The sequence below is a fragment of the Harpia harpyja genome, chromosome 26 (assembly GCF_026419915.1).
Source record: "Harpia harpyja isolate bHarHar1 chromosome 26, bHarHar1 primary haplotype, whole genome shotgun sequence".
Lineage (NCBI taxonomy): Eukaryota > Metazoa > Chordata > Aves > Accipitriformes > Accipitridae > Harpia > Harpia harpyja.
The window spans coordinates 166,271-189,757 of NC_068965.1; the positions used below are offsets into that span (position 1 = coordinate 166,271).

General features: G+C 73.1%; 8 protein-coding genes across 9 annotated transcripts in view; 1 reads left to right on the forward strand and 7 right to left on the reverse strand.

Annotated features, from left to right (window-relative positions):
- Window positions 1–25, reverse strand: part of LOC128135953 (eukaryotic initiation factor 4A-I-like) — a 4,758-nt gene extending 4,733 nt beyond the window's left edge. The window contains 1 exon segment of the mRNA XM_052775027.1: window positions 5–25. Within this exon segment, the coding sequence (XP_052630987.1) occupies window positions 5–25 (21 nt within the window).
- A 1,392-nt stretch (window positions 26–1,417) lies between these two features.
- Window positions 1,418–2,727, reverse strand: GABARAP (GABA type A receptor-associated protein). The gene is given in 5 exon segments (XM_052775038.1): window positions 1,418–1,568; window positions 1,779–1,810; window positions 1,813–1,896; window positions 1,990–2,068; window positions 2,496–2,727. Coding segments are annotated over 5 exon segments (351 nt in total). The 5' UTR covers window positions 2,586–2,727; the 3' UTR covers window positions 1,418–1,502.
- A 756-nt stretch (window positions 2,728–3,483) lies between these two features.
- On the reverse strand, window positions 3,484–6,770 carry CTDNEP1 (CTD nuclear envelope phosphatase 1). The gene is made up of 8 exons (XM_052775072.1): window positions 6,504–6,770; window positions 5,700–5,766; window positions 5,380–5,498; window positions 5,183–5,254; window positions 4,972–5,088; window positions 4,512–4,623; window positions 4,344–4,428; window positions 3,484–3,884 (listed from the first exon to the last, which is right to left on the reverse strand). The coding sequence occupies exons 1-8, from the start codon at window positions 6,603–6,605 to the stop codon at window positions 3,824–3,826; spliced, it is 735 nt and encodes a 244-aa protein (XP_052631032.1). The 5' UTR covers window positions 6,606–6,770; the 3' UTR covers window positions 3,484–3,823.
- A 578-nt stretch (window positions 6,771–7,348) lies between these two features.
- ELP5 (elongator acetyltransferase complex subunit 5) lies at window positions 7,349–9,422 on the reverse strand. Its single transcript, XM_052775071.1, has 7 exons — window positions 9,333–9,422; window positions 9,198–9,258; window positions 9,041–9,121; window positions 8,512–8,729; window positions 7,986–8,164; window positions 7,648–7,880; window positions 7,349–7,560 (listed from the first exon to the last, which is right to left on the reverse strand). Exons 1-7 carry the CDS (start codon window positions 9,382–9,384, stop codon window positions 7,455–7,457), a joined length of 930 nt encoding a protein of 309 aa, XP_052631031.1. The 5' UTR covers window positions 9,385–9,422; the 3' UTR covers window positions 7,349–7,454.
- Window positions 9,423–9,854: 432 nt separating this feature from the next.
- CLDN7 (claudin 7) lies at window positions 9,855–12,114 on the reverse strand. Its single transcript, XM_052775069.1, has 4 exons — window positions 11,892–12,114; window positions 10,553–10,717; window positions 10,253–10,337; window positions 9,855–10,044 (listed from the first exon to the last, which is right to left on the reverse strand). Exons 1-4 carry the CDS (start codon window positions 12,112–12,114, stop codon window positions 9,876–9,878), a joined length of 642 nt encoding a protein of 213 aa, XP_052631029.1. The 3' UTR covers window positions 9,855–9,875.
- Window positions 12,115–13,530: 1,416 nt separating this feature from the next.
- ZMYND15 (zinc finger MYND-type containing 15) lies at window positions 13,531–19,710 on the reverse strand. The gene is made up of 15 exons (XM_052775028.1): window positions 19,614–19,710; window positions 19,216–19,466; window positions 19,113–19,174; window positions 18,470–18,653; window positions 18,198–18,347; window positions 17,675–17,820; window positions 17,166–17,315; window positions 16,772–16,858; window positions 16,158–16,274; window positions 15,851–15,939; window positions 15,308–15,409; window positions 14,970–15,075; window positions 14,760–14,818; window positions 14,034–14,194; window positions 13,531–13,687 (listed from the first exon to the last, which is right to left on the reverse strand). The coding sequence occupies exons 2-15, from the start codon at window positions 19,464–19,466 to the stop codon at window positions 13,531–13,533; spliced, it is 1,821 nt and encodes a 606-aa protein (XP_052630988.1). The 5' UTR covers window positions 19,614–19,710.
- Window positions 19,711–20,230: 520 nt separating this feature from the next.
- On the forward strand, window positions 20,231–22,171 carry LOC128135981 (uncharacterized). Of its 2 annotated transcripts, none has more exons than XM_052775067.1 (4): window positions 20,231–20,351; window positions 20,601–20,739; window positions 21,274–21,356; window positions 21,459–22,171. In XM_052775067.1, exons 1-4 carry the CDS (start codon window positions 20,303–20,305, stop codon window positions 22,007–22,009), a joined length of 822 nt encoding a protein of 273 aa, XP_052631027.1. In that variant the 5' UTR covers window positions 20,231–20,302; the 3' UTR covers window positions 22,010–22,171. The 2 variants fall into 2 exon arrangements, with proteins under 2 accessions (XP_052631027.1, XP_052631028.1); XM_052775068.1 differs by having other exon boundaries at window positions 21,462–22,171.
- Window positions 22,172–22,179: 8 nt separating this feature from the next.
- Window positions 22,180–23,218, reverse strand: MED11 (mediator complex subunit 11). Its single transcript, XM_052775070.1, has 3 exons — window positions 23,100–23,218; window positions 22,620–22,750; window positions 22,180–22,546 (listed from the first exon to the last, which is right to left on the reverse strand). Exons 1-3 carry the CDS (start codon window positions 23,182–23,184, stop codon window positions 22,409–22,411), a joined length of 354 nt encoding a protein of 117 aa, XP_052631030.1. The 5' UTR covers window positions 23,185–23,218; the 3' UTR covers window positions 22,180–22,408.
- Between the last annotated feature and the right edge of the window lie 269 nt (window positions 23,219–23,487).

The following is a 23,487-nucleotide window of genomic DNA, read 5'->3' on the forward strand; positions in this document are numbered from 1 at the left end:
GCACCGGGACACACCACCACCCCATCACCCCCCCAGTACCGGCCCCGCGGCGCGGCGGGGGTTAAGGCCCGGCGGGAGGAGCCGGCCACCGCTCCCGCCTGCCCGGGCCTCCGCGGGGGTGGGGGGGGGAGCCTCCGGGGAGGCTCCCGGGCCACGGGGATCCCCCTCCCCCCGGTAATCCCCGGTCGCCCTCCTCCCCCGCTCCCCTCCCCCCTCACCTGCGTCTCCGCCTTCAGACTCGGGAGCGGGTCTGTGGAGAGGGGAGGGGGGTCACTACGGGCCCCGGGGCGGGGGTAGCGGGGGGGGGCCCCCGGCCCCGCTCCCAGAGCGGTTCCCCCCCCCCCCCCCCGGAAGCGTCCCCCTGTACCGAGAACTCAGGGCGCGGTCGCCCCGGTGCCGGGACCGTTCCCCCCCCCCCCCCCACGTTGCCGCCGCCTCCCGGTCACGCTGGTCCCGGAGCGCCCCCCACCTCCCCCCCCGGGTTCCCCTCCCCCGCCGCCCCCCCTCCCGGGCCACGTTCCAGTCCCCCTCCCCCCACCAGCGTGCGCCCCGGGGCCCCGAGTCCCCGGTGCTGGTCCCGGTACTCCACAACCCTCACTCACCCCCCCCGCCGTCCAGTCCCGGGATCGCGCTCCCGGCCACGCTTTCCCACGGGAGGACCGCCCCCCCCCGCCGGTGCCGGCACTCCCGGTGCTCCAGTTCTCCCCGGTTGTCCCGGTTCTCCCCCGCCGCTCCGGCTGCCGCCCCCCCTCCCTCCCTCCCTCCCAACCAGTGCCGGGGCTCCCGATCTCCCCCCCCAGCCCCGGTAACCCCCTGGTGCCGGCACTCTCGGTGCTCCGGCTCTCCCGCCCCGCTACCGGCAGCCCGGGTGCTCCAGCTCACCCCCCCCCCCCTCCCGGTACCGGCACTCCCGCTCCCCCCTCGTGGCCCCCCCCCCTCCCCCTGTGCCGGCACCCCCTGTGCTCCGGTTCCCGCCGGTGCCGGCACTCTCAACGCTCCCGCTCCCCCCTCGTGCCCCCCCGCCGCCGGTACTCGCGTTCCCCCCCCCCCCCCGTGCCGGCATTCCCGGTGCTCCCGGTCCCGGCCCCCCTTCGCTGCCGCCGGTGCTCCTGTCCGGCCCCCCCCCCCACTGCCCCCGGCGCCGGTACCTTCGGGGCCGGGCTCGGCCATGGCGGCGGCCCCGCGGCGGGGTCGGGCCCCGGCTCCGTCCGTCGCTCCCGTCCGGTGCCGCCTCGCTCCGCGCCGCCCCCGCCCCGCCCCGCCCCGCCCCCGCCCGCGGGGCCCCGCCCCTCGCCGCCCCACGCATGCGCAAACCCCTCCCCTCTCCCCAGCCCACGCCCTCCGTTCCGGCGCGGGGCACGCCGTGAGTTGTAGTCCCGCCCCCCCCCGCCCCCGCACAAAGGAGTCCCGAGGCCGCTCGGCGGCTCCGTCGCGTTTATTGAGGCCGAAGCCGTGGGGCCGCGGGGGGCCGGGGGGGGCGGCGGGGGGGGGCCGGAGGGGGCTCAGGCCCCGTAGACGCTCTCGTCGCTGTAGGCGATGTACAGGAAGAAATCCTCCTCGTGGTGTTCCTGCGGGGGGGGGGGGGGCACGGGAGGGGGGTCAGGACTGTCCCAGACACAGTCCCCCCCCCAGCACATATACCCCCCCCCCCCGCACCGGTACCTGCTCCCCCCCCACCCTTAGCCCCACGGGGCACCCAAGGGACCCCAGCCGAGTCCGTGGGGTGCCCCAGTCCCCCCCCCAGCCCGACACGTCCGCCCCCCCCCGGCCCCCCCCACCTGGTAGAGCTGGCCCATGGTGGCGCTGGTGGGGGGATGACGTTGTTGACGAAGAAGAAGAGCGCGTCCTCGGCCCGCAGGTGGATCCGCTTCCGGATCAGGAAGTAAAACTGGCCCACTGCGGGGGAGGGGGGGGGGCACGGTGAGGGGGGGACCAAGGGACACCCCCCTCCAGCCGCCCCCCCCCAAGCCCCCCTCCCGCCCCCCCCACCTGTCAGGTCCGAGGGCACCAGGTACTTCTTCTTGTCCAGGTCCCCGATTCGGGCCTTCGGCGCCTTCTCCACGATGACCTGTGCGGGGAGGGGGGGGGAGATGGGTACGGGACCCCCCCGGCATGGAGGGGTGCGGCCCCGCAGGGAACCCCCGGGTCAGCCCTGGGTGGGGGGTAGCGATGGGGAAGGGGGACAGGGGCGGGGAGCAGCTCCAGGAGGGGTTCTGGGGGGGGTCCCCAAGGGGGTCCCGGACGCCCTGGGGTGGGCGGTTGTCTCGAGGGGGGGGCTGTCGGCTGGCGGGGGGATCCCCAAGGGGCAATGAGAAGGGAGGAGGTGTTGTCACGGGGGGGGGGGGGGGGCTGCGCCCGGACGCCTGGGTGCCTCGGAGCAGGGGGTCCCAGGGGCTTCCCAAGCGGTTCCGGGGGGTCCCGGGGTGCCGCGGGGAGTGTCCCGGGGGGGATCCCTGGGCCGTCCCGGGGGTCCCCCGCGGGTCCCCCGCCCTCACCGGGACGCGGTCCGGGTACTTCTTGCGGATCTTCTCGCCCTCGCAGCGGCGCTTCTCGAACGGGTGCTCCTCCTTGTACAGGAACTTCATGGCCGGGTCGGGACCGGGGCCGGGGCCTGGGCCTGGGCCTGGTCGGGGCCGGGACCGGGACCGGGCCGGGACCGGAGGGTGCGTGCGCGGCGCACGGATACGGCCCCTCCCCCACTTCCCGGTGCGGCCCCGCCCCCGCAGCCACGCCAACAGCGCAGCGCGCGCGCGCGCGCCACGCCATCGGCGTAGCGGCCGCCGCCCCGCGGCGATGGGGAAGGGGGCGCCCGCGCACTCGGCGTAGCGCCCGCGCGCTCGACGTAGGGCCCGCGCAGGCGGCGTGGCGCATGCGCCCCCGCTCTGGACCCTCCGTCGGTACGGAAACGGCGTAGGCCCCCCCACCCCCGCCCCCATTAACGGCGGTTGCGCAATCGGGAAGCTGGCGGGGGGGAGGGGGGGGGTTGGAACAGGAGCGGGCCGGGCCCCAGTAACGGGGTGGAACCGGCGGGTGAGCGGAAGGAACCGGGCGGTGGCGGCGCGGAGGGATCTGCGGCGGTGGTGCGACCGTCATGTGACTGACGTCACCGCGTGGGGGGAGTGAGTCACGTGGCGGGCGGGGTCGCGAGGTAAACAGTGACGCCACGTGACCGCCGACTGCGACGACAGGAGGCGTGCCCAGGGAGCGAAAGGGCGGAGCCAGGGCTGGCATGCGGACGGAACCACCCCGGGAGGCGGGGAGCAGACGCGGACGGAACCAACACGCCTGGAAGGGGGGGGGGGAAAGGGGGACCCCGGGGAAGGCGAAGGGGACCCAGGCGTCCGGGGGAGCCCCCCAGGCAGCAGCAGTGTTGGGGGAGGATGCGGGGGGGGACGCAGAGACACCCCCCCACACACACACCATGGGGCTGGGACACACACACAGAAGGACCCTGAAACACAGAGAGGGCAGAGACGCCACAGGTGGGACCGAGGTCTTTTAAAAACAAGAGGGCGGAGCCGGCAGCACCCATCTGTCCGTGTCCGTCCATCCGTCTGGTGGGGGGGCAGCCCCTGCGCCCCCCAGCACTGAAGTCAGGGCAGGTGGCTCCATGCTCCCCCCCCACCGGCCAAGGGGAGAAGCTTCGTGTGTTCCCCCCACAGCGCAAAGTCCGTCCCTCATGGGGGGGAGTACGGGGGGTCCCCACGGTGCTGGCACAGTCCCCGGGGGGTCCCCACGGCGTGGGCTCTGTCCCTCATGGGGGGGCCCAGGGGGTCCCCGTCCCTGCGGCGGTGGGGGTGATGGTGACAGGGCGGGGCTGCTGTCACCACAGCCGGTGCTGGTGCAGGTTGCGGCTCAGGACGGAGCGGACGTCAGCTGTGAACCTGGAAGGGGTCAGAGCAGTGTGAGACCCCCAGATGGCTCGCTAGTACCCCCAAACCAGCACAGACCCCAACATCAGGATTGCTCAGGGTCCCACAACCCACCGCCTGCCCCCCCCCCCCCATACAGGGCACCCCCCTGCACCTCCCCAGAGCCCCTCAGGAACGCCCCTGGGCTCCACTGTGTTCTCCCTGATCAAGCTGAGCCCCCCAGGAGAGCTCCTGGGCTTCCCTGTGCCACCCCCCCCACCCCAGACCTGCTGTGCCACTCAGGACAGTCCCCAGACCCCCCTCTCTCCCTCCTAGAATACCCCCCCAGACCCCACTGTGCCCCCCCACATCTTGCTCTGCCCCTCAGTCCGCCCCCGACCATGCTCTGCCCCCCCCCAGCACAGCCCCCAGACCCTGCTGTGCCCTCCCGACCCTGCTCTGCCCCCCAGGACACCCCCCCCAGGGTCTCACCTCAAGGCATCCAGCATGGGCAGCAGGTTGAGCAAGGCCGTGTCGCTGGGGTCGCTGAACCAGGACTTGATGGGGATGGCGTTATCTGGGGGCAGAGGTGGGGGGATGAGGGGCTGGGGGGGGCTCCGGGGTGGGGGGTGGGGGTCCCAGGGGGCAGGGAGGCTGTACCTGGGTGGCTGCGGTAGGCGCCGGGGGAGTTGTCGAGGATGACAATGCTGGAGAGGTCGCTGTGCACCACCGACAGGTCCTTGATGTAGCTGCCCAGCTCCAGCGTGCAGTGCTGGGGGGTGGGGGGAGGGGGGCCGGGTCAGGCCACGCCCCTCGGCCAGCCACGCCCACCAGCTGGCCACACAGCAACCACAGCGCTCAGCTCTGTCCCAGCAGCAGCTCTGCCCTCCTCACCTGGCCCTGCGCCCCCACCTAGTGGCTCCACCCCGAGGCAGCCCCACCCCCCGCCCTGCTAGCCCCACCCCCCATCAGCGGCTCCACCCCCCGGGCCATTTCACCCAGCCCCAGGCTACTCCATCCCCAGGGCTCACCCCGCCGCCCCGCCCTAACCCCGCCCACTTGGCCCCACCCCTTGAGGCTCCACCCCCACCACTCAAGCCCTGCCCCCGGCCCCGCCCACCTGCCGGTAGTAGCGCCGGTTGAGGATGCTGCGGTTGTTGTCCAGCTTGTCGGCCACGGCGCAGCCGTAGATCTCCATGCTGGCCGTGAACACCACCAGCTCGTACCACTGGCTCACCTGCGGGCGGGTCAGCGCCGGGGTCTGCCGGGGAGGGGCAGGGTGGGGAGGGCAGGGCTGGGGAGGGGTCCCCAGGGCGGGGCGGGGCACTCACCACCTCCAGGAAGAAATCCACATGGGGCCGCTTGTGCACGAAGAACCGGACGGGGTGTTTGTCGATGACGACCTGGCGGGGGTGGGTGTGTCAGCGGGACCCCGACTTCCCCTGCCTCAGGCTGCGGGAGCCTCAGCTGCACCCCAGCACCCAGGACCCCCAAACTCTGCCCCTGGGGACCCCGCGTCCCCCCTGACCTTGAGGATGAAGTCCGGGGGGGTCCCCGGGCGCACGGTGGGCCGCAGCACGCCGTCATGGTGCGAGTGGATCAGGGTCTCGTCCAGGTCCAAGACGAGGATCTTCCTCTTCACCTGGTCTGGAGGGGGAGGCAAGGGGAGTCAGGGGGTCCCCCCAATTGGGGGGGTCCCCATTAAGACCTCTGAACCCCAACACACCGTATCTGTTTCTCTTCCTCCTCCTCAGAACCTCCCCCATTTTGGGGCTCCCCCTGCTCCACCCCACAGCCCCCCCCCCAGTTTGGGGGCTCCCCCCCCCACGGGGACCCCCCCAGACTTACTGAGGCGGTTGCGGGAGACAGGGGAGAGGGGCAGGACGTCGTATCGCACCGTCTGGTACTGGATCACCTGCCGGGAGGGAGAAAGGGACGGTCACATCTGCGAGGGACCCCCGCAGTAGGGGGGGGACAGCCCCCAGATCCCCCTCCTGACCCCCCAGCACCGTGGGGCAGGGCAGCCAGGCCGTAACGGAGCATTCCGCCCCCCCCCAATGCCCAGAATAGAACCCCGGTGTCCACCCCCCCACCACCACCACATCCTGGCAGCGTCCCCTCTGCCATCACTGCCGGGCACGGGACGGTGGCCGCTGGCACTGAGCCCCGGGGGGGCCGGCGTCCCCCCCCCCCCCCGGGGCTAAATTAAACCTCTCACCTGCTGCTCCTCATCAGCGCCCCCACCCCCCCTGCCCGGATGTCTGGGTCCCCCCCAACACCCCCCAAACTGCCGAGGGACCCGGGGTGGCTGGCGGTCACCCAGCGTGCCCCCACTTTGGGGCCGTGGAGGAGGCCTGACGCGCTGTCCCCCGCCGGCTGGGGACCCCCCCAGCACCCCTCAAGCTGGAAGGACAGGGGGCTTCGTTGGGGAAACCGAGGCATGGACAGAGCCCCCCCCACCCCACCCCGGCCAACCAGCCCCACCGCTCAGATGGATGTGGAAGCCCCCGGCCCCGGAGTAAGCTGGGGGACCGGGAACACCCACAGCCGGGCCTGGCCCCCCACAAAGTCCCGGTACAGCTGGTACCCGCCCGCCCCCCCCATGTCCCCCTGCCGGTACTCACGGTGCGGCCCCCCGCTCCCGGTACTCACGGTGCGGACCTGCCGGCGCAGCATGTAGAGGAGGAAGCTCCAGAGTTTGGTGGCGAAGGCCACGAAGGTGCGGAGCCCCAGCAGGCACTGGGTCCGCATCATCCCGGCACCGGCCCCGCCGCCGCCGCCCCCCGCCCGGCCCAGCTCCGCCAGCTTCGCGCCCCCCGCGCCGGGGGCGGCGGCGGCCCCAGCCCCGGGCCGGCCCCGGGACCCCCGGCCCCGCTGCGGCCGCCGGCCCGGGGGAAGGCGGCGCGGGGGAGGCGGCTCCGGAGGTAGCGGCGGCCCCGGGAGTAGCGGCGGCCCCGGAGGCCCGGAGAAGGGGGCGGCGGCGGCGCCGGAGGCGGTCCCGGGGAAGAGTCCCCGGCGGTCCCCGGCCGCGGCGGGTCGGACGAGCTCGGCCGTTACCGGCGGGCGCCTCCGGCCGCCGCCATCGCGCTCCCGCCCGGCCCCTCCCGCCGCTCTCGCCGCCGCCGGGGTCACTTCCGGCCGAGCACTTCCGGGGCGCGGGCGCGGCGCCAAGGCCGGCCGCGAGGGCAGGGGGGGCTGCCGCGCCTGCGCGGCGGCCGGGGGCGCGGCCTCCGCCGAGGGGAGGGATGGGGCACGGCCTCCGGGGATGAAGGGGCGTGGCGGAGAGGGGGAAACCCTCGGAGGCGTGGCCACGAGCGTGTGCGGTGCTAGGCAGGGGCGTGGCCTCCGTGGGGGGCGTGGCCTCCCCTTCCAGCGCCAGCCCCGGGTCCCTGTGCCCCCCCCCCACCGGGGGGGACACCCAAGCGTCCGGGCCCCCTCCCCACCCCGAATTGGGGTGTGCCCCCTAAAAGGGACCCCCCCAAGTGATCACACGGAGGTGGGGGAAATGCGACAGCTTTATTGGGGGTCCCAACGTTTACGTAGGTCCTACAGTAACCCCTTGGGTTTACATAGGTCCTACAATAAACCTGGGGGGGGGGCGTGTCACACATCCAGGTCATAGTCGGGGTCCTCGGGGTCCTCGTCCTCATCCTCGGGGGGTTCCAGGGCACAGACGATGGTCCCGGGTGTCCGGAGGAGGGTCGATCTCCTGGAGGGGAGCGGGTTACTGGGGTGACTGGTCTTGACTGGGAGCCTGGACTGGGAGGAGACTGGGGTTCCCCCCCCCCCGACTCACTTAGGGGGGCTGAGCTGGTACGGGGGGGGCACAGCTGCCCGTGCTGCCCGCTCAGCCGCAGACAGCTGCAGGCGGAAGGTGAGGGGGTGGGAGGGGGCCCGGCCCCCTGAATCCCTGGGGGACCCAGGCGTCCGGGCTGCAGGGGGGGGTCTCCCATCCTCCTCCTCCGGCGTGGGGGTGGGCACCCCCAGGGAGCGCAGGGAGCCATCAGGCAGGAGGGTGAAGCTCTCGTCCTGGGGGGGGGGGGGGAAGAGGTTTGAGGGGGGGCCAGGGGCACCCCGACTGGGGGCACCATGACCCACTGTGACTGCATCGGTGCCCCTGCCCCCCGCACCCACCTTCTGCCTGACCCCCCCCCTGCGGGGGCGGCTGAGCACGCTGGCAAGTCGGAGGGTGCCCGGGCTGGGGGGGGCCCCCCCCAGGATGAGCTGGGTCGTGGCCAGGGCCCCCAGCGCCTGCAGCAGCCCAGGGGGGTGCAGGTCCCCGTGCAGCAGTGCCAGCAGGCAGGAGGGGCGGGCTGGGGGGTGGGGGGGCACAGGCATCCGGTGGGGGGCCCACACACCGATCCAGAGGACCCCCTGCACCCCAACCCTATGGGCACCCTGGTATCTGGGCCCCCCCTGCACCCCAAACCCCAGTTGGGGGGGCACTCATGGCTCAAGCCCATGAGGACCCCAATGCCTGGACCCCCCCATACCCCAATCTAGGGGTGCCCCCCTGCCCCCCTACCCCCTGGGGACCCCAGTGCCTGAGCTACCCCCTTCACCCCCATCCCCAAGTGGGGGCACCCCCACACCCCAACCCTACGGGGACCCTGGTGTCAGGGCCCCCCCGCCCACCCCAAGGGACCCCAGATGTCCTGACCGGAGCCGGGGGCCCCCCCCAGCAGAGCCCCCAGGGCCTGGCAGAGGCGGGGGGGGGGCAGGCGCAGCAGCAGCCAGCTGAGCGAGTCCAGCACCAGCGTCAGGGGCCCCCCCGGGGGGAGCCCCCCCGCTAGGAGCCCCCCGAAATCGCCTGCCCGCAGGTCAGGGTCCGGCCCACTCCAGCCCAGGGGGTCCGTGAAGCCATCGCGGTACAGGAGCCTGGAAAGGGGGGGGGTCAGGGGAGCTAGGGGAGGGGCTAGGGAGGGGCTATGGGGGGGCTACAGGGGACTGGGGGGATGCTATGGGGATCCATAGGTGCCTGTAGGGGGGTAAGGGGCATCACGGGGGTCCATTGGCTGCCTGGGGGGGGGGGCTGTGTGGCCCCGGAGGTGCTATGGGGGGCCACGGGTGCCCGTGGGAGTCTCTGGGGGGACGTGGGAGTCCACAGTGTGCCCACGGGGGACCATGGGGGGCTCTCTGGGGGTCCACTGGGTGCCCATGGGGGGGGGCTGTGGGGGGGTCGCACTCACTGCTCCTTCACTGAGGGGCTCAGCCCGGCCTCGAACTGCTCCCGGGGGACGTCGAAGAGGACGACGAGGACGCGCTCGGCCCTGGGAGGTGGGGGTGAGCGGGGGGGGCGGGGCTGAGCCCCCCAGCCCCCCTTCCCCCAGCCCCCAAGCCCCCCACCTCTGCACGGCGGCGGTGACGAAGGCCCGGAGGAGGCTGCGACCCTCGCAGGCGGCGTTGTCTGGCGGGGGAGACATGGGTGAGCCCCCCGGCACCCCACAGCCCCCCCAACCCGGCACCCCACAGCCCCCCCACCTCGCACGAGGACCAGCCCCTCCGCGCCGCCGGCCACCAGCGCCTCCAGCATCGCCGAGCCGGCGCCTCCCGATGACGCCACCGTACGGCGACGGGCGCCGCCACGTTCGGCGGGGCGCCTTCCGATGACGCCACCGTACGGCAAAGGGCGCCGCCATGTTGGGACAGGAGAGGGTGAGTGCGGGTGGGGGGGGGATCCCTTCGCGGGTGGGGGGCCCCATGAACCCAACTCGGCCAGGAAAGAGTTAAAACACACAAAAAAATTTATTTCATACAAAACCACTCACAAGGAGCCTGCGGAGACCCCCAACCCCCACCCCCCCCGGAGGGGCTATCCTGAAACTTGGGGGCCCCCAACACCAGCCTGGGGGGCTCCCTGCCCCTAAGTGGAAGGGGACCCCACAGTGTTTGGGGTCCCCAGAGTGGGGGGGGCAGACGCTCCCAAGCTTGGGAGAGGACCCCACAGGGGGGATGGGGGCTCGGGAGGGCGTCCCCAAAGCTGTGCTGGCGGCTCAGCGGGGTGGGGCCCAGCATGGAGACCCCTCAGACGTACTCGCGGTTGCTGGGGGGCTGGGGGCTGGCGGCCTTGCTGCGGGGGTAGGCCCGGCCGTGCCCCCCACGCCGGGGGCAGGAGCAGGCCAGCATGGCCCCCCCCAGCAGGGCCAGGGCAGCCCCCCCCCAGCCCACGAAGATGGCGGCGCCGAACTCGAACCTGAGGGGGGGACAAACGGGGGTGAGGGACCCGCAAACCCTCCCCACAGCCCCCCCGACCTGCCCCACAGCCCCCTGCACCCCCAAAGCCCCCCCACACCTGCCCCACAGCCCCCCAAACCCTCCCCACAGCCACCCAGACCCCTCCCAGCCCCACAGCCCCCCCCAAACCCTGCCCCATAGCCCCCCCTGCCCCGAACCCCCCTCACTTGAAGTTGACAGGGACCGTGGGGTCGTAGAAGTTGGTGACGATGCGGTGGCCGTACCAGGAGCAGGCGATCAGCCCTGCCAGCCCTGGGGGGGGGGGCACCCTGTGAGCCCCCCGAGACCCCCCCCACCCCAAACCGGGGTGGTGGGGCAGGGGGGGTCCCCAACAGCAGGTAGAGACCCCTGAAACAGGCATGTGGGGTCCCCAAATAGGGGACAGGGACCCCAAAATGGGGATGTGGGGTCCCCGAGACGGGGGGGAAACCCCAAAATGTGGGACAGCTCTTGGGGATGCTGCTCACCGGACAGGAGGAAGAGGCCGCCGCCGGCAGCCGCCATGCCGGCCTTGCGCCGGGGGTCGTCCCCTCCGCAGCGGGTGCACTTCATCCCCATCACCGCCACCCCCATGGCCAGGGGGCCCAGCACCCCCGCCACCACCATCAGCGCCCGCGTCACCTGGATGTACCCTGGGGGGGGGTCACAGGGGGGGTCGGGGGGGTCAGGGGGTCACAAGAGGTCAGAGCCCTCCAGCACTGGCCCCCCCCCATCCTGCTGCCCTTAAGCCCAGAGGGGACCTGGGCAGGCAGGGCGGGGGGGGGGTACGGGTTTATGGCCCCTGCCTGTCCCCACGTTTAGACTTTGACCTTTCCACAGGCAGGGACAGGCAGGGACAGGCAGGAGGGACGGGCAGGGGACAGGCAGGGACACCCTGGGTTTTGGGTCCCTGCCAGTGCAGCGGGGGACACTGGGGCGTCCCCGGGTACCAGGGGGTGAAGCGGGGGCCCCCCGGACCCCTGGGTCCCCCCCTCCCCTGGACACCTGGGTCCCCCGGGGGGGGTGACCGTAGGTCACGTCGGGGTGACCCGGATGCCCGGGTTCCCTGGCACCACCCTGGGGCGGGGGGGGGGGACTTTGTACCCATCCCTTGGGGGGGGACCCTGCCACACCCCAACGGCTGCTCCCGCTCGTGACTCAGGGGCCCCCCCCCCAGGACGGGAGTTTCAGCGAAACCGAAGGCAGCACCCAGACGCCTGGGTTCCCCTGGGGGGGGCAGGGAGGGGCCCGATGCCTGGGTCCCCCCACAGGGAGGGGGGGGCAGATTTCAGCCCCCCCCAGCCCCCGAGCCAGATACCTGGGTCCCCCCTGGGGGGTCCCAAGGCTGGGAGAACCCCGGCGTCCCGGCATCCCGGGGGAGCCCAGGCGTCCAGGTGACCCTGCTGAGCCCTGTGGTCGGGCGGTGGGAGTGGGGGTGACCCCTGCCCCTGCCCCCACCCCCAGGGACCCCCCCACCCGTCCCGAGGGGACCCAGGCGTCCGGGAGGTGGCCCCTCCCCCCACCGCCTCGGCTGGTTGTTCAGTTCCAGCGGTCGGGACCCCCCAGGCCGGGCAGGGGGGTCGGGGGTCCCCCCAGTTCTGGGGGGGTGGGGGGGCCGGGGCCGACCCCCACCCCCCCCACCCCCCAGCCATGGCAGCTCCCAGACGCCTGGGTTCCCCCTGTTTTGGGGTTATGACCTGCTGCGACCGTCCCCAACCTCCTCCCCCCTCCCCATCACTGACACCCCCCGGACCCCTGCACCCCCAGGGACACCCCCCTGCACCCCATCACCCCCCAGAACACCGCCCCCCCGGCCCCCCCCCTCACCGGGCAGGGCGAGGATGGAGTCGTAGCTCTTGCACTGGAGCTGGCCGGTGCTCTGGCTGGCACAGCTCATCCACAGCCCCTGGTAGGTGACCACCGCCGTGATGATCGTGTCCCCAGCGAAGGAGGACATCTGCCACTGCGGCAGCACTGCGGCCGCCACCAACGCCCCCCACCCCGCCAGTGACAGCACCAGCCCCAGCACCTGCAGCCCCCCGTGCGCCATCGCCCCGGCGCCTGCGGGACGGGGGGGGGGGGGGTCGGCGCCCCTGGGAGGACCCTATGGACCGGGGGCCTTATAGGTGCCCTACGGGGAGCCGGGGAAGAGCCCGGAGAAGCCCTGCGGAGGCCCGATAGACAGGAGAGGCTGTAGGCGGCCTAAGGAGAGCCTAGAGAGACCCTACAGCGAGCCTGCAGAGACCCTATAGACTAGAGACCCCCGACAGAGACCTTATAGAGACCCTATAGCCTAGAGACCCCCGACAGAGACCTTATAGAGACCCTATAGCCTAGAGACCCCCGACAGAGACCCTACAGAGACCCTATAGCCTAGAGACCCCCGACAGAGACCCTACAGAGCCCGCAGCACCAGAGTCCCCGGAGCGACCCTCCAGGCACAGCAGACAAGAACAGTATAGAGAGGCAAGCGGCAGCGAGACTGTAGACCCCCGCAGGCAGCAGAGACCGTATAGAGCCCCTGCGGAGGCAGGGAGGCTGTAGAGACCCCACGCGCAGCAGGGACCCCCTATAGAGACCCCCCCCAGAGCCCCTTTAGAGACCCTGCGAGCAGCAGGGACCCCCTATAGACCCCAAGAGAGACCCCCTAGAGAGACCCTGCGAGCAGCAGGGACCCCCTATGGGCCCCTATAGGCGCCGCAGCAGCGACCCCCGCGCGGTTGGGGCCGGGCAGGTGCGCGCACCTGTATATGGGGGCCGGCTCCCGGGGGGCGGGGCGGGTGACGTGGGGGTGGGGGGTGTCGGTGACGTCATCGGGGCGGGTGACGTCAGCGGGGCGGGGACGGCGACGGGGACAAGACGGGGGGGTTTGGGGCGAGCGAGGGTCCGGGGTCCGTCTGTCCCTGCCCGTCCCTCTGTCCCCACCCGCCTGCCTGTCCCCGCCCGTCCGTCTGTCCCTGCCTGTCCCTGCCCGTCCCTCTGTCCCTGCCTGTCCCCACCTGTCCGTCTGTCCTCACCTGTCCGTCTGTCCCTGCCCGTCCCTCTGTCCCCACCCGCCTGCCTGTCCCCGCCCGTCCGTCTGTCCCTGCCTGTCCCTGCCCGTCCCTCTGTCCCTGCCTGTCCCCACCTGTCCGTCTGTCCCTGCCCGTCCCTGCCCGTCCATCTGTCCCCACCTGCCTGTCCCTGCCCACCCCAGGGGGGGGCCACACGCCCGTCCCGGCCCCCCCCGGACCCTGGACGCAGACCCCGCCATGGGGCAGGAAACGGGGGTCCCGGGGGGGAGCGGCCATGTTGGCCCAGGGCCGGCTGGGGGGGCACAGGGGGGCCCACAGGTGATGGGGGCTATGGGGGTGTTGGGGGGGCTCCCGGAGGCTCTGCCTGTTGGTCAAACACACGTTTATTGTGTGACCCCCCCCCGGCCCCCCATTAATCAGTGGCCCCCGCTAACGACCCCGGCGCTCCCTGGTCAGCGGCGGCGGCGGGGGGGGGCGCTTGTCGCGGCGGCGCTCGCGGGGGGGGCTGGCGGGGGGCGAGCGGGGAGGGGCAGCCGCTGCCGGGGGGGGACGGGCCCCCCCCCGCCCCCCCCCTTGTAGAGCAGCTGGAAGATGAAGGCGTTGGCGTACCTGGGGTCAGAGGTCAGCCGGGGTCAGGGTGAAGCCAGGGGTGGGGTCAGAGGTCAGGGCTAGCGGGTGGGGGTCAAGGAGGGGTCAGGGTCGGCGTTTGGCTCAGGGGTCAGGTGCTAGGGTCAGAGGTCAGGTCAGCACTTGGGGTCAGGGTCAAAGGCTTGGTCAAAGGTCGGATCTGTCAGGGTTGAGGGTCAGGTGAAAGGTTGACTCGGGGTTCAGAGGTCAGGTCAAGGGTCAATGTGGGGTCAGGGGTTGGGGTCAGGGTCAAGGGCTGTGTCAAAGGCCAGGTCGGGTGTCAGGGTCAGGTCAGGGGTCAGGGGTCGGGGTCAGGGGTCGGGCTCACCAGGGCAGGGCGTTGTCCAGGCCGGGCTGGCGGAAGGGGCAGCGGAAGGGGTTGAGGAGGGGGGGGCCGGTGCCCCCCCCCGTGGCCGCCCCCACGGCCGCCCTGGCCACCGTGCAGCCGTACTCCCCCCCCTCCGCGAAGTACGCCGGCACCCGCTGCGCCTGGGGGGGGGGAGACACCCCACGTCTGGGACTGCCCCGTCCCCCATCGGGGGTCCCCCCCACCCCAGGGCCCTGGGGTGCTGGAGGGGTAGCGGGGTCCCTGGGGGGGGGGATCAGGGGGCTCCTTGGGGGTTATTGGGGGTTCCTGGGGTGTATTAAGGGGATAAAGGGGTCCCGGGGGGCATTGTTTGGAGACCCTGGGGGGGGCTAGGGGGGTCCCCAAGGCGTTACTGGGGGGCCTCAGAGGGTTAGTTATTAGGGGGGGTCTCCAGGGGTGTTAGGGGGTCATTGGGTTCCCTGGGGGGGGTTCTGGGGGGTATTAAGGGGGTCCCCAGGGAGGCACTGGGTTCCCTGGGAGGGTCCCGGGAGGTACTGGGTATTAAGGGGGTCCCCAGGAGTGTTAGGGGGGTCCCCAGGGAGTCATTGGGTTCCCCGGGGGGTCTGGGGGGGTATTGGGGTCCTGGGGGCTATTAAGGGGGTCCCCAGGAGTGTTAGAAGGGTCCCCAGGGAGTCATTGCGTTCCCAGGGGGGTCCGGGGGGGGGTATTGGGGTCCTGGGGTCTAACCTGCAGGCGGGGGAGGGTGCTGAGCCATGACTCCTTCAGGGCGAAGCCGGGGTTGAACCCTGGGGGGGGGCACCCAGACACCCCCTGTGACCCCAGCTCACCCCCACCTGCCCCCCAGGTGCCCCCCACACCCTCCACACCCCCCAATGACCCCCTCGCCCCCCAGACCCCACTGTCTCCCATGCCCCCCCCCACTGTGTCCCCACTCACCAATGACGAGGTCGGGGCGGGGGCCAGGGCGGGTGCTGAACGCCACCTGCACCCCCCGGGGCCCCCCCACCTTTGGGGGGGTCCCTGGGAGCAGCTCCTGCACCTCCTGCGGGGGGGTGGGGGTGTCAGGCACCCCCTCGGCTGGGCGTCATGGCCCCCTTGGACCCCCTGACTGCCCCCCAACAACCCCCAGTGCCCACAACTGCCCCCCCCAAAGTGTTCGTGTGCCCCCCGTGTCCTTACGTCCCCCCATGACACCCCCCGCCCATTCACCCCCACAACCCCTCAGGTCTCCACATCCATGTCCCCCCCCCCGGCGCCCATGACCCCCCCCCCACCGTGCGGTGCAGCAGGAATCGCCGCCCATCCATGGGTGGGGGCACGGAGCCCCCCAGGAACAGCAGCTCCAGGGAGACATGGGGCAGCAGCACCGACAGCTCCTGGGGCATGGGGGGGGGGGGGGGTGTGAGACCCCCGACCCCCCTCTGAGCCCCCCCAGCCCCTCTGACAGACCCCGGCACCTTCTGCCCACCGATCCCAGCGCTCCCAGTCCCCTCCAGTCCCTCCCAGTCCCCCCAATATCTACCCAGAAGAGCCCGACCAGCTGCAGCTCCCAGTGCCCCCAGTCCCTCCCAGTTCCCTGGCTCCCTCCCAGTCCTCCCGGTCCCTCCTGCTGTACCCAATGCCTTCAGTCTCTCCCAGTGCTCCCAGGCTTTCCCAGTCTCTCCCAGTGCTCCCAGGCTTTCCTAGTCCCTCCCAGTCCTCCCAATCCCTCCTAGCGTTCCCAATGCCCTCAGTCTCTCCCAGTGCTCCCCGTCTTTCCCAGTGCCCTCAGTCTCTCCCAGTCCCTCCCGGTTCTCCCAGCCCCTCCCAGTACGCACCCAGAAGAGCCCGACCAGCTGCAGCTCCCGGCCGCTCTCCTCCACCTGGACCCGCAGCGAGCGCTTCCTCAGGATGTTCAGCTCCGGGACTGGGGGACCCCGAGGGACCCTCAGTGGGGACCCCCAAAGGGGACCCCCCCCGGGGCACCCCCCAAAGGGCTTCTCAAATGAGGACCCCCACACGGGACCCACATTACCAGGGGATGACCTGGCCCTGCAGGGGCACCCCTGACCCCCCGGGGCCACCCCTGCCCAGCCCCCCAGTGCCCCCAGTCTCCCCAGTCAAGCCCCCCCAGACCCCACTTACAGTGCTGGGGCACAAGGCTGGTGACAATGTAGTAGAGGCTCAGGGGGTAGGAGAGCAGCGCGGCCAGGGGGGAGCTGAGGGGCAGCCCCCGCCAGGCGTAGTACTGCTGCCAGGAGCCTGGGGGGGGGGGTCAGGCATCCTGCACGACCCCACGGCCCCCCAAGGCACCCCACGGCCCCCCTTGGCACCCTGCATGACCCCACGGCCCCCCAAGGCCCCCCTTGGCACCCTGCACCACCCCACAGCCCCCCAAGGCACCCCACGGCCCCCCTTGGCACCCTGCATGACCCCACGGCCCCCCAAGGCCCCCCTTGGCACCCTGCACCACCCCACAGCCCCCCAAGGCACCCCACGGCCCCCCTTGGCACCCTGCATGACCCCACGGCCCCCCAAGGCCCCCCTTGGCACCCTGCACGACCCCACGGCCCCCCACAAGAGCCCTTGGAGCACCCTGTGCACCCCCAGGACCCCCCCAGTGTCCCCCAACGAATGCCTAATGCACCCCCCACTGCATCCCTCATTGCACCCCCAACACCCACCCACTGCACCCCAATGTCTCCCATCGAAGCCCCATTGCACCCCAATACCCCCTCGTTCCCCCCCCCCCCACTCACTGAAGAAGCTGTTGGGCGGGGGGGGCTCGGAGGGGGCGGGGGGCAGCGACACCTCCCCGGCCGGCTGCAGCCCCTCAAAGGGGAGGTCTGGGAGGGGGCACAGGGCATCAGTGACCCCCCTAGCCCCAGCACCCCCAGGGCCCCGCAATACCTCCCAGAGCCCCCCAATAACTCCCAATTACTCCCGAGTCCTCAATCCCCCCAAGTGCCCCTCCAAGACCCGCAGATCCCCCCGAGCCCCCAGTTATCCCCTCAGTGCTCCCCCAGTGCTCCCCAGTGCTCCCCCAAGCCCCCAGACCCCCTGAGCCCCCCACTAACCCTCTCAGCACCCCCCATTGCCTCCTGGAACCCCCCAGAGCCCCCCGGTCCGCCCATCCCCCCTGCAGTCGCTCACCGTGGGGGGTCCCGAGGGGGTGGCAGTCCCCCCCCAGCCCCACGCCGTAGTCGGGGGCCCGCACCAGCATGCTGAGGTGGGCCCAGCCCCCCCGGGTGAGCCCCCGTGCCCCCAGGAACCGCTCCTTGTCGAAGGTCTCGCTCGTCACCTCTGGGGGGGGGGGCAGGCAGACACTCCATGGCACCCCATAGTACCCCATGGCACCCCACGGCCCCCCGTTGCACCCCAGGTACCCCCCAGCACCCTGCTGTGCCCTGCAGCACCCACTGCACCCCCAGCACCCCACTGCCCCCCCCCAGCCCTGCCACAACCCCCGTCACCCCCTTGCAGCCCCCCCAGCCCTGCTGCAACCCCCGTCACCCCACTGCACCCCATTGCACCCCCAGCACCCCGCTGCACTCCATTGCACCCCCAGCACCCTCCCAACCGCACCCCCAACCCCTCCCAATCGCACCCCTAACCCCCATCCTCCCCCCAGCCCTTGCCCCCTGCCCCCCCCGGCCCCCCACCTGCGGTGAAGGTGAAGGGCAGCTGCGCCAGGGCGGCTGTGCGCCCCATGAACCCCCTGAGCTGGCGGCACCAGCCCCGGTGCACCCCGAGAGCCTCGGCCGCCCGGCACCCCTCGGAGCAGTACAGCACGGCCCGGCACTGCGGGCTGGGGGGGGGGGGCGTCAGCACCCCCCCTGCACACCTAACCCCCCCCCCCGCACCCCCCTGCACCCCATCGCACCCCCAAGCCCCTCTGTGCCCCAACGCACCCCTCGGAGCAGCACGGCACAGCCTGGCACTGTGGGCTGGGGGGGTCAGCGCTGGGGGGGGACCCTGGAACCCCCTGTGCACCCCCCCGGGCCCCCCCGCACCCCTCTGCGTGCCCTCGCACCCCAAAGCACTCCATGCAGCCCAGTGCACCCCCACACCTTTGCATCTCCCAGGGACAGCCCCCCCCCCCCGGTGCTCCCCCTGCACCCCAATGCCCCCTCAATGACCCCCCCCCCACCTGTGCATCCCCCTTGCCCCCCCGGCCCCCCTCACCATGGCAGCGGGGTCCTGGCGAGCCCCCCGCAAGCGTGGCAGAGGCGGGAGCGCAGCGCGGGGGGGCCGAGGGTGGGGGGGGGCCCCCAGCCCCGCAGGTGGGTCCCCACCAGCGTCACCCCCAGGCGTGCGGCAGCCGGCTGCAGGGCACTGGGGGGGGGGGGCACAGGGGGGCACGGGGCGTCACGGGGGGGACGCTCTGAGAGGCGGCCTGTCCCCCAGGGGGGTGACACGGGGGGGCGCCCCAAAAGGCGCCGGGGGGGGTCACTCACGTGTGCAGGCCGGCATCCCCCACGGCGAGCTGGCAAGGGCGGCGGGGGGGGCCCCCGGCCATGGGGCACCCCATGGCGCGGCAGAGCAGGGCCAGGGCCCGGCGGGCCGGGGGGGGGCGCGGGGGGGGCGCGGGGGGACCCCAGCTCGAAGTCGAAGCCCAGGGGGGCCCCGCGGGCGTCCGTCAGCAGCAGCACCCGCGTCACCACCAGCACCTGGCCTGAGGACGGGGGACAGGGGTTGGGGGGGTTCAGGGTCCCTAGGGGGTCAGGAGGGGCTGGAGTTCCTGGGGGGCTGGGGGGGGACCCCGGGTGCCCCACGGGGTCCCACTGGGCGTCAGCGTCAGGGTCCCCATGGGGTGAGGTCAGGGTGAGGTTTGGGCCCCCCCCCGGGTGGGGTTGGGGGTCCCTCAGGCTCAGGATCGGGGTCCCACCGGGGGAACTCAGGGTCCCTTGGGGATTGAGTTTGGGGTCCCACGGGGTCATGCCCGGGGTTAGTTTTGGGGGGGATCTTGGGGTCCCTTTGCGCTCAGGTTCAGGGTCCCACGGGATGAGGGCCCCCTCTGGGGTGGGGGTTGGGGGGCTCCCAGCCAAGCTCAGGGACCAGTTTTGGGGTCTGGGGGGTCCCGCCCGGGGGGGGCATTACCCGGGCGGCCTCCTCTGCTGCCACCCTGCTCCTGCTCCTCCTCCTCCTCCTCCTCCTCCAGGCTGATGAAGGTGAGGGTGCGGCGCAGGTCGGGCAGCGTCAGGGCCGTGTCTCCGCAGAGGGGTCCCCGGGGGTCCCCAGAGGGCCCCCCCCCCCCGCCGGCCCCCCCCCCGCGGGCAGGGCCACCCCCAGGCGGGCGTTGGGCAGTGCGTGCAGCACCCAGGGCCCCGGCTCGGGGGGCAGCTGCCGCAGTGCCCCCGGCCTCGGGGGGGTCCCCCCGGCCCCCCAGCGCCAGCCCAGCACCAGCGAGACCAGCTCCAGCAGCTCCGCCCGGTAGCCCGTCAGGAACTCCATCTGGGGGGGGGGGGCACCGGGTCAGGGGGCGGGGCACCCCCGAGCCCCCCAGACCCGGCACCCCCAGATCCCCCCGACCCCCCCCCCCGAGCGCCCTTTGGCCGCCCCGGGTTCCCCCGACCCCCCCCCCCCCCCCGCGTCCGCCACCTCCTGCCCGGGGGGATTCAAAGGTAAACACCGGCCGGGGCTTTCCCGCGCCGCTGTGACGTCACCGCGGTCCCTCCCCCCGGCGGCGCTGATTGGCTGGAACGCGGCGGGGGGTGGAGCCCGGGGCGGGGCGCAGCAGGGAGCACCTGTGCGTCCCGGCCTCTGCCCCGCCCTGAAGCCACCGCCGTGACGCCACCGGGCACGCTGCACCCTCGAAGCCCAAAGCCGCCCCGGTGACGTCACGCCCGTGACGCCACGCGTGTGACGCCCGTGACGGGGCCCCTCCCTCGCGCTCACCACGCCCCCGGCGGCCCCTCCCTGAAATCCCGGGGCCGGCACGCGGCCGCGGCCGTGACGCCACGCTGCCGGGAAAGACACCGGCCCCGAAGTCGAAACGGAAACCGAAAGGGGGTGGCGGGGGTGCGGGGGGGTTCCGGGGTCCCGGTTCGGGGCTGCCGGTGCCCCGGGGGGTGCCGGACCGGACCGGCGTGGGGTGAGGTGAGGGGGGGGGTCCCGGCTGGGGGGTCCCGGCGCCAGCTCGGGGGGTGCCGGACCGGTGGTTCCCGGTGCCCGTTCGGGGGTTCCCGGCGGGGCTGGGGGGGGCGGAGCGGCCGCGCGGGCGGTCCCGTCCCGTCCGGGAGGGGCAGCCGGTGTCGCCTCCGCCCGGTTCTCCCCGGTGCGGCCGCGCCATGGGGCCGGGGCTGCTGCTGCTGCTGCTGCTGCTGCTGCCCTGGGGAGGTACCGGGGCCGGGGGGGGGCGAGGGGGCACCGGGACCGGCCGGAACCGGGGCGGGGGGCGCTGGGGGTGTGTCCCGGGGCAGCGGGAGCCGGGGGGGGGATAAGGGGAACCAGGATGGGACGGGACGTACAAAGACGGGGGCGGGGGGGGGGTGCCGGGGCTTTGGGGATTGGGGGGGCGGGGGGGGTCTCTGGCTGGGGGTGTCCCGGGCCGGTGCCCCCCTCTGACCCCACCCCCCTCCCCGCTAGCGCTGGGGAATGTGGGGGGCTCGGCAGGGGCCTGCACCTGCACCCACCGCTGGCCTTGGAAGCCCCCCCCCGCTGTGCGCCTGCCCCCCCTGGCCCCCTACGTGCTGCGGGCAGATCTCTGCCCCAACCATGTGCGCAGGTGAGGGACGCCCCGACCGCCCCCCAGAGACCCCCAACACCCAACATCATTCCCCGGGACCCCCCCCAGACCCTGTCCTCAGACCCCAGCACCCTAGAGCCACCCCCCCCAGCCCCATAGGGTCCCCCAGCTCCCCCCAGCCCCCCGGATGGCCCTCGCACCCCCCCCCGCCCCAGCAGCCGCCACTGCCCCCCCCCCCCCCCCCCAGCAGCAAAAGAGGAACCAGGAACTGGTGCCCAGGAGGCTCCGACTGGGGAGGGGGTGGGCCAGGGGGAGCCAGGCCCCATAGATGGGGTCTGGGGCCTATAGATGGGAGGGATCCCCCCCATAGCAGCCCCCCACGTCCCCCCCCATGCCCCATGACAGCCCCTGGGCCCCACAGCAGACCCCAACATCCCCCCCGTGACCCACAACAGTCCCTGTGCCCCACAGCAGCCCCCAACGTCCCCCCTGTGCCCCATGACAGCCCCTGTGCCCCACAGCAGCCCCGCACATCCCCCTCTGTGCCCCATAACAGCCCCTGTGCCCCCCCAGGTTTGTGCTGCCCCACAAGCAGATCTGTGGGCTCCAGGACTCGCCGTGGGTCGTGGAGCTGCTGCAGCTCTGGGAACGCCAAGGTGGGTCCCTGCCCCACACCCCCGCGAGGCGGGGGGACCCCCAGGGCTGCCCCACACCTGGGGGGAACCTTAACCCCTGCCACCCTTTCCTCGCCCCCGCAGCAGCTCAGAGACCCCTGGCTGGACCCCTGGCTACAGACAGACCCCCAGATGGACGCCCGGCTACAGACAGACCCACGGATGGACGCCCGGCTACAGACAGACCCACGGATGGACCCCTGGCCAGACCCCCAGCTATGCACGGACCCCCAGATGGACCCCCTGCCAGCCCCCTGGCCCCACTGAGTCCCCCAGCCCCGGAGGGACCCCCAGCCAGCCCCACAGTGAAATGCAGCACCCCCTCAAGCAGCTCCCCCACACCCCACCCTGCCGTGAGACTGGGTGAGGAGCACGGAGACGAGTCTGGGGGGCAGCTCCTGGGGGTCCCCCAGGCCTTGCCCCCCACCCCAGCAGGCTGGATCCACCGGGAAGCTGTGGGGCAGGACCCCCAGATGCCACCGCCTGCTGTGGGGCCAGCCCCCCTTTCTGTGGGACTGGCCATGGGGGTGATCCTGCTGGGAGCCGGCCTGGGCCTGGTGGGTGTCCTGGCATGCTCGGGGGGGCTGCCAGGGAGCAGGGAGAGGCGAGGGGCCAGGCTCCTCACCTCTGCCTGAGACCCTGATGCCCCTCTCCTGCCCCACAGATGTGGGGCCGGGGTACGACCCCCGTGAACTGCTCTGAGCCGAGTCCTGCTGCCACTCCCGATTCCCGCTGCCGCCCCCGCAGTGTCGGGGGTAGTCCCCCCCTTCCCCACCATGATTAAACAGCCACTTTGCAGACCAAATCTATATCTGTGAGGTGGGCGGGGCAGGGCGGATCGGCGGGAGCCCGGCGCACATGCCCACACGCGTCCGGGACGCACCCAGCCTGCCCCGCGCCTGAAGGCCACCGCGTCTTCCCTTTATTTTGGCAAGTCCCGTGTCCGGCGCGCGAGCGGCGGGAGGCAGCAGCCACACAGGCCGGGTCCGCGTCGGTGTCGTTCCCCCTCCCTCCGCCGCCGCCACCTCCCTCCGTCAGGGCTCCAGCATCTGCTCGCAGGCCCGCGCCAGCTCCCCCAGCTTCAGCCGGGCGTAGTCGACCCGGTTCAGTGCCATCTGACAGGCCTTGCGGGCCGAGTAGCTGGAGCCCTCGTGGGGTTGCCCCGTGGCCACCTGGGGGGGGGGGGCAGAGATGGTGTGACGTCACTGTGACCCTGGCCCCGCCCCCCCGGCCCCGCCCCCTGACCTGGGTGAGGTAGCGGATCTGGGCGGAGAGCTCGGACTCGACCTTCTGGACGGCGGCGCTGAACTGGGCGGCCTGGCGCTCCAGCAGCCGCTCCCCGGCCTTCTCCTTCGACAGCTCCAGGATCACTGTGCCTGTGGGCGGGGCGTGAACCCTGACCTCTGACCCCTCGGCCCTGACCCCAGCCTCCCCCCCCCGGCCCCAAAGGGGCCTGGGGGTCAGGGCCAGGCCCGCAGCATGACCCCAGCGCAGGCCGCAGCCCCCGACCCCGCCTGCTCGGGGGTCTCCAGGGGAGAGGTCAAAGGCCGCCAGCCCACTGTCACCATGGAGACCGGTGCCTTGCCCCACCCCCGGCCCCGCCCCTTAAGCCCCGCCCACACAGACCCCGCCCCCTGCCCCACAGCCCCTCCCTTAGGAGTGACCCCACTGCCGAGGAGGCCCCGCCCCGTAAGCACCGCCCCCGCGGAGGCCCCGCCCTCCCACCGGCGCTCTGCAGGGAGGCGCCGATCTCGCGCTCCAGCTCCTCCAGCACGCGCAGCCGCTCGTTCGCCACCCCGTAGCCCGCCATGGCCCGCGCCGGCCGCCGTACCCGCCGCTTCCGCTTCCGGCCGCGCCTGTACCGCCCTCTCCGCCGCACTACCACTGCCGGCGGGCCCGGCCGCGTCACGTGACCCGGAAGCGACGACACGTGCTCCGATGCGGGGCGCTCTATGCTGCCGCGGCCGCTCTAGCACTCGTCTCGGTGGCCGGCGACCCTCGCGGGGAGGATGGACGGGCGGACACCCGGCGGGGCCGCTCCCGCCCCCACCCACCCCTTTTCCCCCCAAATCAGCCCTCCTCACGCCATGATCGACTCAAAGGTTTTTATTTA

What these genes read in the sequence shown, in the direction of transcription:
- MED11 (XM_052775070.1), bottom strand. Translation starts at nt 23,184, where the DNA reads ATGGCGGGCTACGGGGTGGCGAACGAGCGGCTGCGCGTGCTGGAGGAG. An exon ending in CGCCTCCCTGCAGAGCGCCG is followed by an intron (nt 22,751 to 23,099) that starts GTGGGAGGGCGG and finishes CCCCGCCCACAG; the next exon opens with GCACAGTGATCCTGGAGCTG. An exon ending in AGATCCGCTACCTCACCCAG is followed by an intron (nt 22,547 to 22,619) that starts GTCAGGGGGCGG and finishes CCCCCCCCCCAG; the next exon opens with GTGGCCACGGGGCAACCCCA.
- LOC128135981 (XM_052775067.1), top strand. Translation starts at nt 20,303, where the DNA reads ATGGGGCCGGGGCTGCTGCTGCTGCTGCTGCTGCTGCTGCCCTGGGGA. An exon ending in GCTGCTGCTGCCCTGGGGAG is followed by an intron (nt 20,352 to 20,600) that starts GTACCGGGGCCG and finishes CCTCCCCGCTAG; the next exon opens with CGCTGGGGAATGTGGGGGGC. An exon ending in GCAGCTCTGGGAACGCCAAG is followed by an intron (nt 21,357 to 21,458) that starts GTGGGTCCCTGC and finishes TCGCCCCCGCAG; the next exon opens with CAGCTCAGAGACCCCTGGCT.
- CTDNEP1 (XM_052775072.1), bottom strand. Translation starts at nt 6,605, where the DNA reads ATGATGCGGACCCAGTGCCTGCTGGGGCTCCGCACCTTCGTGGCCTTC. An exon ending in TGTCTCCCGCAACCGCCTCA is followed by an intron (nt 5,499 to 5,699) that starts GTAAGTCTGGGG and finishes CTCCCCCTCCAG; the next exon opens with ACCAGGTGAAGAGGAAGATC. An exon ending in CCCCGGACTTCATCCTCAAG is followed by an intron (nt 5,255 to 5,379) that starts GTCAGGGGGGAC and finishes CACCCCCGCCAG; the next exon opens with GTCGTCATCGACAAACACCC.
- ELP5 (XM_052775071.1), bottom strand. Translation starts at nt 9,384, where the DNA reads ATGCTGGAGGCGCTGGTGGCCGGCGGCGCGGAGGGGCTGGTCCTCGTG. An exon ending in GTCACCGCCGCCGTGCAGAG is followed by an intron (nt 9,122 to 9,197) that starts GTGGGGGGCTTG and finishes CCCACCTCCCAG; the next exon opens with GGCCGAGCGCGTCCTCGTCG. An exon ending in GGGGGGGGCCCCCGGCTCCG is followed by an intron (nt 8,165 to 8,511) that starts GTCAGGACATCT and finishes CCCACCCCCCAG; the next exon opens with CCCGCCCCTCCTGCCTGCTG.
- CLDN7 (XM_052775069.1), bottom strand. Translation starts at nt 12,114, where the DNA reads ATGGCGCACGGGGGGCTGCAGGTGCTGGGGCTGGTGCTGTCACTGGCG. An exon ending in CTCCATCCTCGCCCTGCCCG is followed by an intron (nt 10,718 to 11,891) that starts GTGAGGGGGGGG and finishes ACCCCCCCCCAG; the next exon opens with GGTACATCCAGGTGACGCGG. An exon ending in ACGGTCCCTGTCAACTTCAA is followed by an intron (nt 10,045 to 10,252) that starts GTGAGGGGGGTT and finishes TCCCCCCCTCAG; the next exon opens with GTTCGAGTTCGGCGCCGCCA.
- ZMYND15 (XM_052775028.1), bottom strand. Translation starts at nt 19,466, where the DNA reads ATGGAGTTCCTGACGGGCTACCGGGCGGAGCTGCTGGAGCTGGTCTCG. An exon ending in GCCAGGACCCCGCTGCCATG is followed by an intron (nt 17,821 to 18,197) that starts GTGAGGGGGGCC and finishes CCCCCCCCCCAG; the next exon opens with CCCGCAGTGCCGGGCCGTGC. An exon ending in AGCTGGTCGGGCTCTTCTGG is followed by an intron (nt 15,410 to 15,850) that starts GTGCGTACTGGG and finishes CCCATGCCCCAG; the next exon opens with GAGCTGTCGGTGCTGCTGCC.